The sequence below is a fragment of the Camelina sativa genome, chromosome 2, assembly GCF_030686135.1.
Source record: "Camelina sativa cultivar CO46 ecotype springtype chromosome 2, ASM3068613v1".
Taxonomy (NCBI): Eukaryota; Viridiplantae; Streptophyta; class Magnoliopsida; order Brassicales; family Brassicaceae; genus Camelina; species Camelina sativa.
The window spans coordinates 20,504,576-20,521,319 of record NC_141881.1 but is presented as its reverse complement, the minus strand read 5'-3'; the positions used below and the strand labels follow the sequence as shown (position 1 = coordinate 20,521,319).

At 29.5% G+C, this 16,744-nt stretch overlaps 2 protein-coding genes and 2 long non-coding RNA genes across 4 annotated transcripts; 3 read left to right on the top strand and 1 right to left on the bottom strand.

Annotated features, from left to right (window-relative positions):
- Nucleotides 1–8,171: 8,171 nt before the first annotated feature.
- Nucleotides 8,172–8,696, top strand: LOC147948921 (uncharacterized). The gene is made up of 2 exons (XR_015566201.1): nucleotides 8,172–8,331; nucleotides 8,476–8,696. It is a non-coding gene; the product is annotated as an uncharacterized LOC147948921 (long non-coding RNA).
- Nucleotides 8,697–10,033: 1,337 nt separating this feature from the next.
- LOC104726957 (uncharacterized) lies at nucleotides 10,034–11,210 on the bottom strand. Its single transcript, XR_015566202.1, has 4 exons — nucleotides 11,060–11,210; nucleotides 10,816–10,938; nucleotides 10,336–10,415; nucleotides 10,034–10,231 (listed from the first exon to the last, which is right to left on the bottom strand). It is a non-coding gene; the product is annotated as an uncharacterized LOC104726957 (long non-coding RNA).
- A 361-nt stretch (nucleotides 11,211–11,571) lies between these two features.
- Nucleotides 11,572–15,696, top strand: LOC104726944 (importin subunit alpha-8). Its single transcript, XM_087465414.1, has 10 exons — nucleotides 11,572–13,336; nucleotides 13,429–13,528; nucleotides 13,630–13,724; nucleotides 13,811–13,933; nucleotides 14,010–14,192; nucleotides 14,271–14,434; nucleotides 14,530–14,608; nucleotides 14,725–14,853; nucleotides 14,952–15,079; nucleotides 15,168–15,696. The coding sequence occupies exons 1-10, from the start codon at nucleotides 13,319–13,321 to the stop codon at nucleotides 15,484–15,486; spliced, it is 1,338 nt and encodes a 445-aa protein (XP_087321540.1). The 5' UTR covers nucleotides 11,572–13,318; the 3' UTR covers nucleotides 15,487–15,696.
- LOC104726934 (uncharacterized) lies at nucleotides 11,744–13,125 on the top strand. The gene has a single exon (XM_010445911.3). The coding sequence runs from the start codon at nucleotides 11,744–11,746 to the stop codon at nucleotides 12,944–12,946; it is 1,203 nt and encodes a 400-aa protein (XP_010444213.1). The 3' UTR covers nucleotides 12,947–13,125.
- Nucleotides 15,697–16,744: the final 1,048 nt, after the last annotated feature.

Here is a 16,744-nt window from a genome sequence, read left to right as displayed (position 1 = left end):
GACACATCTTTATCATCTATGGATTATCCAACCATATATATCATGTTTGACAACGTTTTGAGCATATACCAATAACTTCTTCAAACTCTATGTTATATGGGTAAATTGCTACATTTATGACAACATTAAAGATACCTCAGAAGCTTCTCAACCAAATTCTTGTCCTTGAATTTTTTTCTTTTGCCTAGAATCTGTCCTTCATTTGTTATAGAACACAACTTACCACTCAAATTCCTCTTTTTTTCTTACCCTCACCCATCCGTATGGTTGGTTTCTGATTGAGATACCATCATCATGTCCACTATGTTCCTCTTCCCATTAGTGGTTACTGCAATGTTTCTCATGCATCTTTAACACTTTCACATCCTATGTAACTAGGTGTTTCCCCACGCAACGCGTGGGTTGTGGTGTAGTTGGCACTTTCTTGTTTTTTTTTGGTCTTTTTCGTATTCTCTTTTGTATTATTTCGTTTTAATTAGGCATATACAGGCTTTGCCGTCACTTTTATTTATACACTATATGTTTATACCATTTCGTTCAGATGTGTATAATTGTGGCGTTTATTTTTTATGAATTATGAAGATGTTGTTTCTTGCTTTTGAGGATCCAATCTTATCATTGACTGATATTGTTTCCAATACATTTATTGTATTATAGTTTTTCTAATTAACTGCTTATGTAAACTCTTCATACGTTGATGTTGCAATAATAAGTTATTTTTTTAAAATATCTTCCGTGTAAGTGATTATGTTTGTATGCCCATGTTTTGGTCTAATATCAATAAGATCGTTTCTGTTTTTCTTTAGTTGGCTTTGAAACCAATATTGAGTTAAGCAAATAATGGGTCGAATTATGGTGTTAATAAGTAATATAAATTCTTATGTATATATATTGTATATATGTGACTATAAATCTAGCTAACTAAAAAATTATGTAATATTTAAATACAATCTTGAACATATATATATATATATATATTTTATTTGTGGGAGGAATGTATGAAATTATTGGATAGAAGTTATTTTTGAGTTAAATGACCTTTAATGTCTTTAAAGTGAGTTAAATATTAATAAATTTTTATATGTGTCTTGACTTTTTTAAAAATGAATACCAAGTGTTTCCTTCCAAATTTGAAGTGATATAGTATTTTAGTTTTCTTATATTATTTTATGAACTTCAATGTAAAAGTTTTTCAAAGTAATAAGTACACTCACTGATTGAATTATAAAATTTGGAGAAATGTTTATTTCGTTTAATCATCTGCTCTTTTAAATAAATTAAATAAGTATGTTGTTATTCCTACAAATAGGACAACATATATTATAGTTTAACCATGGAGTTAAGCAATGGAAATGGAACTTGTGATTGCAAGACAAAATGCTTATATGTTACACATTAATCGTTTAAAAATGAATAGGAATATCTAATTCTCAAATAAAGTTGATTGTTTTGTTAAAACCAACATATGTGAATTTAAATTTAACTATACAAATTTAAAAAATAAATATGAATAGATTAGAAAGGCAAGAAATATAAAAGAAATATTTTTTTATATAAATAAAATAAAAATTGAAAACAATGTTAAATATATATAATACTTTCTACATTAAAATATGAGAAATACCCTAAAATAGCACTAAAACAAGTTTTAAGGACAACTATAGCACACATTTCATAAATTTCCAAAAATAGCACTAACATATTAAAATATTTAAAATTAATTTTTAGAATTTGTTTTTTTAGGTTTGGGTTCCCAATTTCACAATTAGGGTATAGTTTTGACATGTAGGGTTTAGTATTTTGAATTTAGGATTTAATTTTAAAAGATTAATTAGTGCTATTTTTGGAATTTTAGAGTTGTTGTGCTAAGTTTGGAATAAAAACTTATTTTGGTGCTATTTTTGAGAATCTCCCTTAAAATATAGAATCAAACTCTTACAAGTTACAACACATATGAGATATAACAACATTTGATATTGGTAGGAGAGGAGGAGAGAATGTTTACTATAAGATGGTAATCCAAATTAGATAATGGAGATGAATCTTTAAAAAATAGAACAATGTAATATATAAATATATATATATATATATATATAATACTTTCTAAATTAAAATATAGAATCAAACTCTTACAACACATATGAGATATAACAACATTTGGTATTGGTGGGAGATGAGGAGAGAATGATTACTTATAAGATAATAATCCAAATTAGATAAAGGAGATAAATCTTTTAAAATAAGAACAATGTAAATTATATATCATGTAGTCTCTTAAATTAAAATTTAGCATTAACAATTTACAATGATATTTCATTTGTTTATTACAACCCATACAACAAAAATAAGAAATCAAAAATAACAAAAAAAAGCGAAAAAATGATTTGAGGTATTGTAGAAGAGAATGAGAGAATGTGAAAATGAGATAGTAAAAGAATGTCAAGTCGCGTTACCTCGCGTAGTAGGGCTTGGCTATGAATCGGGCCTTGTCGATTCAATGATGACCAAAAAAAAAAAGAATGTCAATATGAGAGAATGATAGAATGAGAGAATGCTTATTTATATGATAAGAAATGATGGAAGTTATATTTAGAACTATGGAGTTACAATAGTAATTTATTGTGTTTGAATAAAATTGAGTGGTAGAATATGATTAATGCATAATTAATTTTATTTTCAGTTATAATTTTATTTTAATGTGTGAGTTAAATGTATTGTGTTTATTGGGTCTTAAATATTGTTTAAAGCAATTAGAAAAAAAAAAAAATTAGAAAACATTAAATGAATCAACCAATAAGGAGAGACCAAAACCTTACTTATATATATATGATATATTGCTTTAAACTTTGAAATGAGAAATATATTATAAACAATAATTTTACATAAGAAATATATTAATTTAGCCAACCAAAATATGAATATAAGTTTAGCCAACCAAAATAAATAACAAAATATTAAAATTTAACCAAAAATATTTTCTCTTGAAAGATAAATAAGTTAGTAGGAGGAATGAATTAATATACAATTATTGGATAGGAGTTACATTTAAGTTAAATGGAGTTACATGTCTTTAATTATAAATAAATATTTTAATTTTTATAACCTAAAATAAAAGGAATACCAAGTGGCTGAATCAAAATTCACATGATTTGGTTGTTTGTTGATATAAACTCAACACTTACACATAATATTTCAAAATAAAAAATATTACTTTTTAAGTAACAAACTAAATTAGTTTTCTTATAATATTATATGAATTCTTCAATCTCAATGATTTTTAAAACCCCAAGGATAACTTATATTTTTTTTTGTTTTCACTCATCAATTTAATTTATAGTGCTAGATTTCATACTAATGGTTTCATCTTTAGAGAATTTAGTGAAATAATATTTTTAAAATTATATTTTATTTTTATATTTAAGTTCCAGTTCAATATGTTTTGTTTTTTGGATCATTTTTTATTTTGATTAAAGACACAAAAAACCAATGTTTAATTATGTTCTTTTTGTTTTCAAAAACCTCAAATCATAAATATATATATATATATATATATATATATATATATTATATTGATCTATGCAGATTTATCAAGAGAATTTGTTAAAAATGCCCCTTTTGATATACCCCTTTTCAAAAATACCCTCTTTTCTGGTCATTTTTATTTATGCCCTCTTTTAATTTTTAATGACCATTTTACCCTTAGATGAAAATTATTTTATTCAATAAAAAGAAAAACAAAATTTTCCCGCCAAAAAATTTCCGACATATTTTCCCGCCAAAAAATTTTCAAAAAAATTTTCCCGCCAAAAATTTTTTTGTCAAAAAACTTTTGATAAAAAATTTCGAAAAAAAAAATTTTCCCGCCAAAAAAAATTTACAAGGTTTTAAAAAGGTTTTATAAGGTTTCTACCTTATAAAAGCCTTATAAACACCTTGTAAAGGCTTTTACAAGATTTTTTAAAGAGTTTTAAAAAGTTTTTTAAACAACTTGTAAACGCTTTTACAAGATTTTTAAAAGGTATTTAAAAGGTTTTTAAAAGGTTTTCAAATGGTTTTTAAAAGGATTTTTAAAAGGTTTTTAAACACCTTCTAAACCTTTTTACAATGTTTTTAAAAACCTTGTAAAAGTTTTTATAAAATTTTTAAAAGGTTTTTAAACACCTTTTAAATGCTTTTAAAAAGTTTTTAAAAGCGTTTACAAAGTGTTTAAAAACCTTTTAAAGCATTTACAAGCTTTTTAAAAGCATTTACAAGCTTTTTAAAAGCATTTACAAGGTTTTTAAAAGCGTTTACAATGTGTTTAAAAACCTTTTAAACTTTTAAAAGCGTTTACAAGGTTTTTAAAAAGTATAAATTTCAATATTTTTGGCGGGAAAATTTTTCGATTTTGGCGGGAAAAATTTTTTTTTTGGCGGGAAAAAATAATTTTTTCGGGAAAAATTTTCGATTTTGGCGGGAAATTTTTTTGGCGGGAAAATATTTTCGATTTTGATGACTGTACATTCTTGCTGTCACTCAAAAGGGTAATTTGGTCATTTTGTATATAAAGAGGGGTAGTTTTAAAAATGGTCAACATGAAGGGGTATTTTTAAAAAGAGATATGGAAAAAGGGGCATTTTTGAGAATGCCCCATTTATCAATTGGATCACAAAACAAAATAGTCTTTATAAATGGATAAATGGATAATTATATTGATCTTTAAATATTATATTATTAAAATGACTAGAATTTGAACCCTCGCACGCGCGGGATTTTAATTTAAAATATTTTTTATCAATATAAATTTTTGAGCTCAAATATATTTATTGAAATTTTGGAGTATAAATCTATATAAACACTAAACTTATTTTACTAAGTAACATACAACATATATACTACTGAAGATAATGTTTATTTGTTATATTTATTTGCGAGGGATTTTAGTTTAAATTTTTTAGGAATAAAAATCATTGAATATAAATATAATTAGTCATTTAAAGTTTAAAAGATAAATCCAAATAAAAGTCATACTTATTTTACTAATATATATATATATATATATATATTGTCTAGTGTCGCAGTAATGTTTTTCTGGTAAATCAATAATATATAACATAGTAACAAAAAATGATTTAAAGAATCTCCCTCGAAGAGTACATTTCATATTTATATCCAATGAAAACATCATTTTAAAATTTCTAACACCGAAGGTCGATCATTGACCTAATTATAGAAATCATTTAAATATATTGATATCCCACATTAAATGCAAATATACAAAGTTTGATGAACACTTTTACTGTTATGTCACTACAATGGAGTTATCCAAGTGCATCGTCTGTCATAATAGAAATTACGACCAAGTCAAAAATGCGTAAATGGTGAAATGATTAAACCCGACATCCATTCACTAATCCAAGTTACATATGTGTCTAAAACCCTTCATATGTTAATTTTGTGATGCAACCTCAGCTTCGTCTTTTAAAAAAAACATACTTTAGTAATATGTTATTTCTGGCAATGTTTTTGGTTAAAAGCATTTGATCATAAATTGATAAAATCTCAAGCATGTTTTATATATATATATATTTTTTTATCATGTTATAGAATTTTAGCTTCGGTTGATAATATGCATTCTGAGATATACTATACATGTCACTTTTTAATAACGACTTACATATCATTTTCTCTATATATTGTGACTATTGATTTTGTGTTTTTTTAGATGGATTAATTTTTCAAGATTCTTTTTCATAGTTTTTCCCAAAAAAAATTGTGACTCTTACAATATCTTTGTTTTAGATCAAAACTTTTAACTTGAGTTAAATAATTAATCTTTTATTTTTCTATAAGTGAAATTGTTTCTTAGAAACTAATATTTCACTTAATTTTATTTTTATGTTTAGAATTTTATAAATACAATTACATAAATTGTTTTTTACTCTACATGTATTAAAATCTTACTTATATTCTAAAACTTAGTAACTCATTCTAAATTTTGGAATATGATCATTTTTGGTTAAAATTTAAATAATAATATTATTACTAAAATAAATCAATAGTATTATTTTTACTATTTTAAAATATTCATTTATTTAAAACATTTGGGTTTAATATGGGCTTTTAAAGTGTTATGAATGAATGGATTAGAAGCTACATAGTGGATTAGTGTTTAGGATTAGGCCCAAATAAAAAGAATGAGTTGCTGATGTGGCAGCATGAGGAGTGAGGAAAGGTAACTTTATATATATAGATACATGAATATGTGAGATAAATAGAGACATAATAGATAATTACATATGGATCATTTCAACTTTATGATCTTATTGGTTGGTGAATATTGCAAGAAAGTATGAAAATAATGACTTATAAGATGTTAATATAAAATAGAAAATGGAGATAAACATTTTAAAAGATTAAAATAAATATATAAGATATACATATCATACAAACTCTAAAACTAAGTTTTTACAATGATATTTGATTTGATTTTTTATAACCCATACAACAACAATAACAAAAAAAATACAAAACAAAACAAAACAAAACAAAAAAGAGATTTGAGAGTAGTGGAAGAAGATGAGAGAATGAAAAAGTGATAGAGTAAGAGAATAAGATAATGAATATTTATAGGAAGAGAAATGATGAAAAATTACATTAAAAAAATGAGAGTTACAATTCTAATTTATTGTTTTGTTTTAATACAATTGATTAATACAACTTAGTGGAGAAATAAAGTTAATGCATAATTTATAGGGAGAATTTATATGATTTCAGTTTTATATTATGTGAGTTAAATGTGAAAATTAATTGGATATAATTTTTTTTTGTTAAAATTGCATTGCCAAGTGGACCAATAAGAAGAGAGTGAAACTCTACTTTTATATATATGATTTAAATGATCGGAGGAGACTCATGGACATTAATTAGCATGAAACAAACTTATGCAAAACTGAGGCGTCCACGTAGCAAACTTCTCAACCCATCATAAAGGTATGAAATTCCGGCTACCTTCGATCCGCAAACTTGAGACAATTTGTCAACTTCGTCTCTGATTTGTTTGTCATAAGCTTTTTACATGATTTCTCTAATGGCAATGTAACTATTGTGCTAGATCTGGAAGTAAGTTTCTGGGATTAAAGTTGTAGCAATAAAAGAAACTAGATTTTAATACCGCAGCACAATTTTTAAAAATAATTATTAAGAAAAGTTATGTTTTATTTTGTGTGTTTTTTTAATACTTAGATTCTATAAATGAGTTTTTTTTTTTGTGTGTGTTTATTACCGGTGAAGATTGGCGTAAAACCTCTCGTGAACTCATATGAAATAAGACTAAAATATTTTGTGTATTTTTGTAGACTAATCCGTAAAAAACTGTATACTCATATATATGTAAACTCTAACCCATAACATGATCTGCAACAAATTTTTTTTAGCAAGTTAAAAGTATCTAGAATATTTAAATTGTGTATACTAATTTCTTTTTGAATTATTCTATGTATGTTTTTGGATATTACGAATAATAATTTCAAATTTTAATATTTATTTATTGGCAAGGGTTTAACTATGTAAATCGTACAAATAAAAGATTACTTTACCAAATGTATTTCCAAATTAATAACAGGATAATTAATTTTAGTTTTAATGTTTTAGACAATAAATTCATACAGCCATTAAAAAGATGATCTTATTTATTTATAATCAATTTCAATACATTAGGTTCGTATGACAAGCAACAAAATGTCATAGGCTTGTTTACTCACAACTAAAAGTAAATTTATAATAAAAAAATTAAACGTCTGAATTAGAAAATATTTTTTTTATATTGTGCATTGTCTTATATCACATTGTGTCATCTTTTAATAGTATATATATATATATGATATAATATTTTACTTAAACCGTATAAAACATATATTGTTAATCATATTCAGTTGGGATATTTTTAGAGACAAAACATACAGGTACCTGACTTCCTAAAGGTTGAAAAAATATTTTAAGTCAAACAAAACTTTTAAACCACTTACAAAATTAAGTAATATATATTTGACCGAAGATTTTTTCACGATTTTTGTTGAAAAAATCAATGTAATTAAGGTCAACAAAATCTTAAGTCAAACAAAATTTCTATGGTATTATTACTAATATTTGAAAATTCATCTATAAAAGGACAATCAACTCTCTTTTTACTTACTCACTAAGTGGTTTTACAAAATATTTCATAGTAATTCTATTGAACAAAAAAAAAGTAATTCTATTGTAGACTTGTTTATAGAAAGATGATGCCTTCAAAGTCTCATTTGGTTGCTCTTCTCTTGATCATTTCTCTCATTGTTAATGTTCAATCTATTCGTAAGTTTTTGTTTTTGTATCTTAATTATGTGCATATTTTTCAATATACATATAATTATCATCCTTTTATAATTAATGCAATTATTATAAATCTTATGACAATTATATGTAATTATTATATTTCTAATTTGATTAATTTTACAGGAATTATGGATAATTCAGATGACGATTGTAAATACAAAGGACCATGTCACAAGAGGGAAGATTGCTTCCAAAGATGTGGACTAAAAGCACCTTCTCATGGTGCTTTGTGTGTACCTTCAACAACCGGTCCGGAACGTGTATGCTGTTGTCTCTATTAATATGACACTGAATATGATTGACAATGTTCAATAAGGTTTAAATAAGATATTATATCATCTCTACATATATTGTTTCATATTATTATATTTTCAAATTTACATGTCTTAATATAGATTAAAGATAATTCAAACATAACTAACTAAAATTAAAAGTACAAGAGATCTAACATGAGTTATACTACAATATGTGTTTTACAACTTATACATTTTTTTTTTTTTGTAATTTCATGTTTAGTTTCAAATAAACAATTTTATGATATTTTTTGTTTGCATACCAACCCAATATATGAAAATTGAATATGAATAAGACTTAATAAATGTAGAGCTGTAAAATTTATATTGATCTTTATAAATTATTAAAAATGATACATGAATATGTGAGATATCCATAGACATAATAGATAATTACATATGGATCATTTCAACTTTATGATCTTATTGTGTCGTGAATATTGTAAGGAAGTATGAAAATAATGACTTATAAGATGTTAATATAAAATAGAAAATGGAGATAAACATTTTAAAAGAATATATTAAATATATAAGATATACATATCATACAAACTCTAAAACTAAGCTTTTACAATGATATTTGATTTGATTTTTTATAACCCATATAACAACAATAAAAAAAAAAATACAAAACAAAACAAAACAAAACAAAACAAAAAAGAGATTTGAGAGTAGTGGAAGAAGATGAGAGAACAAAAGAGTGATAGACTAAGAGAATAAGATAATGAGTATTTATAGGAAGAGAAATGATGAAAAATTACATTTAGAAAAATGAGAGTTACAATTCTAATTTATTGTTTTGTTTTAATACAATTGATTAATACAACTTAGTGGAGAAATAAAGTTAATGCATAATTTATAGGGAGAAGGTATAAAGATTTCAGTTTTATATTATGTGAGTTAAATGTGAAAATTAATTGTTTTAAATTTGTGTTTTAATATAATTTTGTTTTTGTTAAAATTGCATTGCCAAGTGGACCAATAAGGAGAGACTGAAACTCTACTTTTATATATATGATGATTTCTTTATAAAAAACTAGTATACCACCCGTACTACGTACGGGGAAAAAAAATAAGATTGATTTTATACGAATGAATAAACTGTTTTGTGTTAATGATAAGCTATGTAAAATTCTACTTGATTAAAACAAAACTATGATCTAAAAGTTCCTATTTTCTGATGACAAAAAAACCTTCTAATTTTCTAAATTAAATTTGAGATTACAGTGGCTTATCTTCTCAAAACTTGTTTTTTGAAAATATTTAAATTCAGAGGTGAAGTGGTTATGAAATATTAGAGAACTAATTATATCTCGATTTGCTAAATGAGTTAATAAACATATATATATATATATATATATATATATATATATATATCGATCATAAGCTAGTATAAGAATCATTAGTCAGGCGTGAATTAATCTTAGCAAAGATGGATACTTAACACTTAAACAGACATGGATTATGGATATAGCTATATATCAATATCTGCAAGTGATGAAGTGAAATGAAAACTGTTCAAATTTATTCATAAAACAAACCTTAGAAAATTAGGCATGCTTTTTTACTCTTGAATTTGATACAATCTGCACACACAAAAATAATTGTTTAATGTGAGAACTTTGCAAATAATAATTTATTAGAAGACTTGAAAGAAAAAGCTCAAAGGAATCAATCTTTGTTGTTATACCGCAAAAAACTTGTAAGAGTTTCTCTGGTTTTATACTTGAAAGCCGCCACTTTTGGTTGATTTCACACTTTTACTCTTCTCTGCAAAATTCTCCCCACAAAAAAAATAACAAGTATCAGAAGAATCAGATTGTTCATCTTCACGACAACAACGAAACATCTCATTTTTTTTTGCATGCTACGAATCACACACAGAAACTATCCAAGTCAAGCATGAAATTACTATTATTCATTATAATCAGAAATCTAATCTGAAAATAGTTGAAAAGGTTACCTTCGATCCCAACCAAACGAAGGAGGTTCAATAGAGATAGACAAAGAGACAGTAGAGATCTAAAAAATCTTAGTGAAGAAAAGGTATGTAAGAGCCGTAATATGTTCTTGTGCTGCTCTATTAAACCAAATTTTATGTCACCCATTTTGACAAACAGTTAGTAGAAAAAACTTATGAACTGCAGCTTTTGATAGTGAAGAATCATACCTTTTTGCCAATAGTTTATGTTCCTTTGGTTTTCAATCTCGTTACTTTTGTTTGATTGTATAAAAGCAAAATACATGTTTTCATCACGTCAAACTCTTTTTTCTACTTTCTATGTCGACAGATCTGAGATATAAAGAGAGAGAGAGACAAAAAATTATTTTAAATTAGATCAAGAGCGAAAGATAATAAACATAACTACATTTCTTACATAAGAAAAAAGGAGAACATGTCAAGTAAAACGTACTCAATTCATGGTAAGAAAAGTGAAGAGAAATAGTGAAAGATTTGAGATTTCTTGATTTTGGGTCTGTTGGGAATACGAAAAATGTAGAGATTTTGAAGTTTTCTTTTGGTATGAAATCATGTCGGTGAAGAATTGAATTGAAGAAGTGGATATGATATGAGATCGTGGAGGAGGCAGTTGTAAAAGAGATTTTTGTTTTTTTTTTTTTGTTGCAGTTATTTGTAAATTGAAAATGGTAATTGTTTTTTTTTTTCATTTTTTTTTTTTCCAACGATCACTTTTGTTTTATATATGTTTTTTAATTAATTTTGTTGTTTTGCTGACATGTCAAGTTTTTATTGGCACAGTAATTTGTGCTTTATAAGATAAAGGATGAAAGTAAAAAACAAACAAAAAAATAACAAAAGTAAAAAAAAAGTCTCTCTAGAAGACCTTCTAGACGAACTAGAGGTTCTCAAACAACTAAAACCAAAGGAGAGGATAAACTTCGGTTAGGCAGCATATCCATCCGCACAGCCGTCGTCTTCCTCACCGGACATGCTAGATAACAACAATCCTCACCCAAGCTTGTCCGGACCAGAGGGACCATCTCTGATACGTGTCCACAAGACCTAAACCAATCTCTCCCTAAACACTAATCACACCTACGCCAATTTCACTGGTTCCATCGCTAAGAAGCTCCCAATGAGTTTGTTCTGTAATTCAATTGAAACCCTTTATCCAAAACCTTTCCTTTCCCACAAATCTCACTTCTTCACCTTCTCCGATTCCAAATTCCGAAACCCTAAACTCGTCACCTTCCCACTTCGCCGTCTACGTCCGATCAAATCATGTCTTAAATCAGCATCTTCATCAGAAATCGACTTGGTGAGAAACAAAGAAGGAGTCTTTGCTCCAAAGGAGAAGAAAGTTGTAGTCTTGTGGGACTTAGACAACAAACCACCACGAGGTCCACCCTACGAAGCAGCTAGAGCTCTCCGTAAAGTCGCGGAGAAGCTCGGCCGAGTCGTTGAGATCTCCGCTTACGCAAATCGTCATGCTTTTATCCATTTACCTCATTGGGTCGTCGAAGAGAGACGTGAAAGGAGGAGTCTTGATTTCATGGAGAGGAAAGGAGAAGTGACTCCGGTCGAGCCTTACATATGTGGAGTTTGTGGTCGGAAGTGTAAAACGAATCTTGATTTGAAGAAACATTTCAAGCAGCTTCATGAGAGAGAGAGACAGAAGAAAGTGAATAGGATGAGGTCTTTGAAAGGTAAGAAGCGTCAGAAGTTTAAAGAACGTTATGTTTCAGGGAATGAGAAGTATAATGAAGCAGCGAGGAGGTTGTTGACTCCTAAAGTTGGATATGGGTTAGAGGCTGAGCTACGGCGAGCTGGAGTTTATGTGAAGACTGTGGAGGATAAGCCACAAGCGGCTGATTGGGCTGTGAAGAGACAGATACAGCATTCTATGACTAGAGGGATTGATTGGTTGGTTTTGGTTTCTGATGATAAGGATTTTTCAGATATGTTGAGGAAAGCTAGGGAGGCTGATCTTGGGACTTTGGTTGTTAGTGATAGGGATAGAGCTTTGGGAAGGCATGCTGATTTGTGGGTGCCTTGGATTGGTGTGGAGAAGGGAGAGATAGGGGAGAAGGATTTGATTCCGGGGAAGAGACCACGGTTTGAGGAGGATGAGGAGGAGAGTGAGGTGGGGTTTAGTGGTGGAGATGAGTTGTTTTCATTGTCGTATGATGAGGATGAGAGGGAGGAGATGACAGTGGAGAGTGATGGGTTTGGGAGGTTTAATGTGTCTGCGTTTGCGGAAGATGAATGGGTGGAGGATGAAGGAGACTTTGCGTTGAGTGATAGTGATGATGATAGTGACGATGAGCTTGGTTTCTGATACATAGTGATTGAGTTGCATCTTCTGATTGTTAGTTAATTGGTTTACGAAATAAACCAGAACTAGTAGAGTTCAAAAAGGCTCTGGTTGATTGATGTAATTGAAATCAAAAGCATAACCATTCTTACATAAGCCAAGTTATAGTCCGGTTTAAATCAAAATCAAAATTTCAATTTTAATAGGTTGATGACTTTTTTTTTTTTTTGTTCGCCTCTTTAAAAGTTCATCTGCTTTCTTTTTTTCGCTCCTTGTTTTCTTTTCTTGCATTCTTCTTGCTCAATTGCAAAAATCGTTCTCTTTCACACAGTTCAGTAGAGATTTCTAGGGTTTCTCTTTCAAGTTTTGTAAATTGCTTTTGGAGAGGAGAAAGCCATGTCGCGGAAAACAGAGGTTCGTCTAAACTTATCTCACAAGTAATCAATCACTCTCTGGTGAGTTTGTGATTGGTTCGTCTAAACTTATCTCTGTTCTTTTCACTGTAGATGGAAGAAGTTTCACAAGCTATGATCGATGGTGTTATGTCAGATGATCTTCCATTGCAGTTTGAATCTATTGCCAAGATCAGAAGTATTCTATCACGGAGTAAAAAAAAACTTCCTCTCTTTTTTTCCTCTCTTTGCTTTTCTTGAAACCTAGATTTCGAAGATTCTTCTTTTATTCACTAACTCGAATCTTTCTACCAGGAGATATAACTATTCCTTGTGAAACTGTGATACGATCTGGCATTATGCCTCGTCTCGTTCAGTTTCTTGACAAGCAAGAATACCCTACTCTTCAAGTTAGAAGAAAACGTCCCTCGTCAGCAAGTTAATATCTTTTGATGATCTTTGATTCCAGTTTACATTTAATGATCTTTTTCCATAGTATGAGGCAGCTTGGATTCTCAAAGACATTGCTACTGAAAAACCGAATGAGTTAGTTGATCACGACGCTGTTCCATTCTTAATTCAGCTTCTTAATTCTCCTACAGAGTATATCCGTGAGCAGGTATGTATTCTACTTGTTTAGTAGATATGTATGTATGCTTTGTCACAGTTACGAGTTTTGAAGTTACTTTGTGTAGGCTATATTGGCACTGGGTAACGTTGCTGGTCATTCAACGAAGTACCGTGACTTTGTTCTTCAGTTAGGGGTATTGATGCCACTGTTAAGTCTTATGTACAAGGGTAAAAGTAAAACGCTCAGGAGTGGCACTAGGACTTTGTGTAACTTGTTTTGTGGCCAACCTCCCCTGACCTTCGATCAGGTCTTCTTACTTCTCTCTCCTCTGTTTCCTCTGTTTTTATACGTCCAATGCTTAACATATGAAGCAATGATTCAACAGATGAAACCTGCTCTCCCTGCACTTAAACTACTTCTTCATTCAAACGATGAAGAAGTCGTGAAAAATGCTTGCTTGGCACTATCTAATATCTCTTATGGTTCTGAAGATGGTATCCAAAGTTTGATTGAGGCTGACTTTGTCCCAAAACTAGTTCAATTACTCAAGTTAGTGCTTCTCACAAGTCAGAACATATTTAAACCCTTTGCGACATGTTTGGATAATGAAGGCTGACCAATTTTTTTTGTTTTTTGGTTTGCAGACACCCTTCTCCAGCGGTGCTTGTTCATGCACTTCGTACCATTGGGGATATAACTGCTGGAAATAATCAGCAAACACGGGTATGTAATTCATGTTTATCACAAATATCCCGTGAATGTGACCAAACAACAAAATGCTTTGTTTTAAACATCTCCTCTTAGGGCTCTGAATGTTTCTCTTTGAACTTATTCTTCAGTCTGTGGTCAATTGCGGTGCTTTACCAATTCTTTCCGACTTACTTACTCGAAACTATGAGAAAAACATAAAGAAGAGTGCTTGCTGGGTGATTTCAAACATCACTGCAGGCACTGAAGAACAAATTCAGGTGAGTAGCTGTTGTTGCTACTTTGCTATATACATCCTTTGTCTTTTGCTATCACTAAATGTTTATTTGTCTTTCTTTTCTCCCCCTGGTGATTACAGTCAGTGATTGATGAAAGTTTGATTCCAACCTTGGTCAATCTGGCTCAAAGTGCTGATATTGACATAAAGAAAGAAGCTGTATGGGCAATTTTAGGTGTGGTCGTAGGTGGTTCTCTTCATCAAATCAAGTACGTCCCAGTCTTCTTCTTTTTTTTTTTTTCACTTTGACATGCTTATAGATCATCAAGTCTCACATTCTCCATTGGTGTGGTTCAGATACATGGTGAAGCAGAGTTGCATAAAACCTTTATGCGATATTCTAGTATGTCCAGATCTAAGAACCATCTTACTCTCAGAGTGTCTGGATGGGTTAGCCAACATTTTGAAGGCCGGAGAGGTTGTAACGAATGTAAGAGACAAGAACTGTTATGCTCTGCTGATTGAAGGTGCGGAAGGGCGAGAAAAGATTGAGGACCTGCAAAGCCATGAAAACGGTGAGATCTGCTCGAAGGCTTTGAAGATTCTGGAGAAATATTGGCTTGTTAAAGATGATGAGAAGTACGAGTACCAAAGTGATGATTCAGTTGGATCTTAGAGTCAAAACTCCAAGAGCGCGAGTGGAGAACTTTACTTGGTGTTCAATCGAATGTACAGAGTTGATATGAGACTTTGGCGTTGAGTGATAGTGATGATGAGCTCTTCTAATTCATGGTGATTGAGTTGCATTTATGAATGTTAATTGGTTTGTGTTGAGTGATAGTGATGATGAGCTCTTTAATAGAAAACCTTCATTCTACATAGTAAAGATGATGGTCAACCTCTGATCCATATTTAGGAGTTGGCAAAACTAGCCGAACCAACCTGCAAAGACTATGCTATTACATTAGTATATGTTTACAGCAAGCCGACTTAGTAAGTGCCTCAAACATTTTCATATCGATTAATCTGATATAAAATTAATCTTTTAACCTTTGATAAAAGTAGTTTTTGTCTACTCGTTATAGCTCGACCGCTTACCCCCAATTCTTCCAGTACTTAAAAATAATTGTTTTTTAATAAGACTGCAAGTTTATACTACTATTTTACTAACCAAAATTAATTATGAATGATATTTATTTTAATTGTTCGGAATAATCTAAATTTATTTCCAAAGCAAACCGAATGGAGGCAAGTGTTTTTTGTTTTGTTTGAACTTTTGTGTCGCAAGACCAAAAAGAACTCAGAATTTTGAAATCGTCCAACCAAACGAAAGTTAGTGTCTCTAGAAACAAAATTTAATACATTAGTTTCCAAAAAAAGGTTAGTGAAGAAAAGAAACAGAACCAGCCTTGGCCACGTATCCAATTTCGGCTTAGTTAAATAACAATAATAATAATAATTCGACTCAACGAAAGAAGAAGAAATGATTTAAAGAAAAAGAAAAAAAAAAAGCCGAAAGAAGAAGTCCATAGAATAATGAATAGTCCAAAGGATTTCCCAAAATAAAGCACTAGACCAAATCCAGAAGATTTCCAAAAATAATAATGAATAAAAACAAAAAGACCCACATCTCTTGAAAGCGCGTGGGGAAAAAAAAAAACACAAAACCGTGGCTCGACAGCGGACGCACCGTCCTTTCAAACGTGGCTCACCTCTCGAACCAAAAAGAGAGCAGTTCAGTCCAAATGTCGAAACCGTGTCTCGATGACGTCATCCCTAACCCATCTCTTTCACTTTAAACTAAAGTCTCTTTTGTCTTTTTGCTAAATCGTTCCCTTCCTCCGAACATAACTTAATCGAAATTGAATATAATAACCAAAATATCAAAACTGAGCTATCGAATCCAAAACCGACACAGTAGGCAATACACTCGG

What these genes read in the sequence shown, in the direction of transcription:
- LOC104726934 (XM_010445911.3), top strand. Translation starts at nt 11,744, where the DNA reads ATGAGTTTGTTCTGTAATTCAATTGAAACCCTTTATCCAAAACCTTTC.
- LOC104726944 (XM_087465414.1), top strand. An exon ending in AAGAATACCCTACTCTTCAA is followed by an intron (nt 13,725 to 13,810) that starts GTTAGAAGAAAA and finishes CTTTTTCCATAG; the next exon opens with TATGAGGCAGCTTGGATTCT. An exon ending in GGTTCTCTTCATCAAATCAA is followed by an intron (nt 15,080 to 15,167) that starts GTACGTCCCAGT and finishes GGTGTGGTTCAG; the next exon opens with ATACATGGTGAAGCAGAGTT.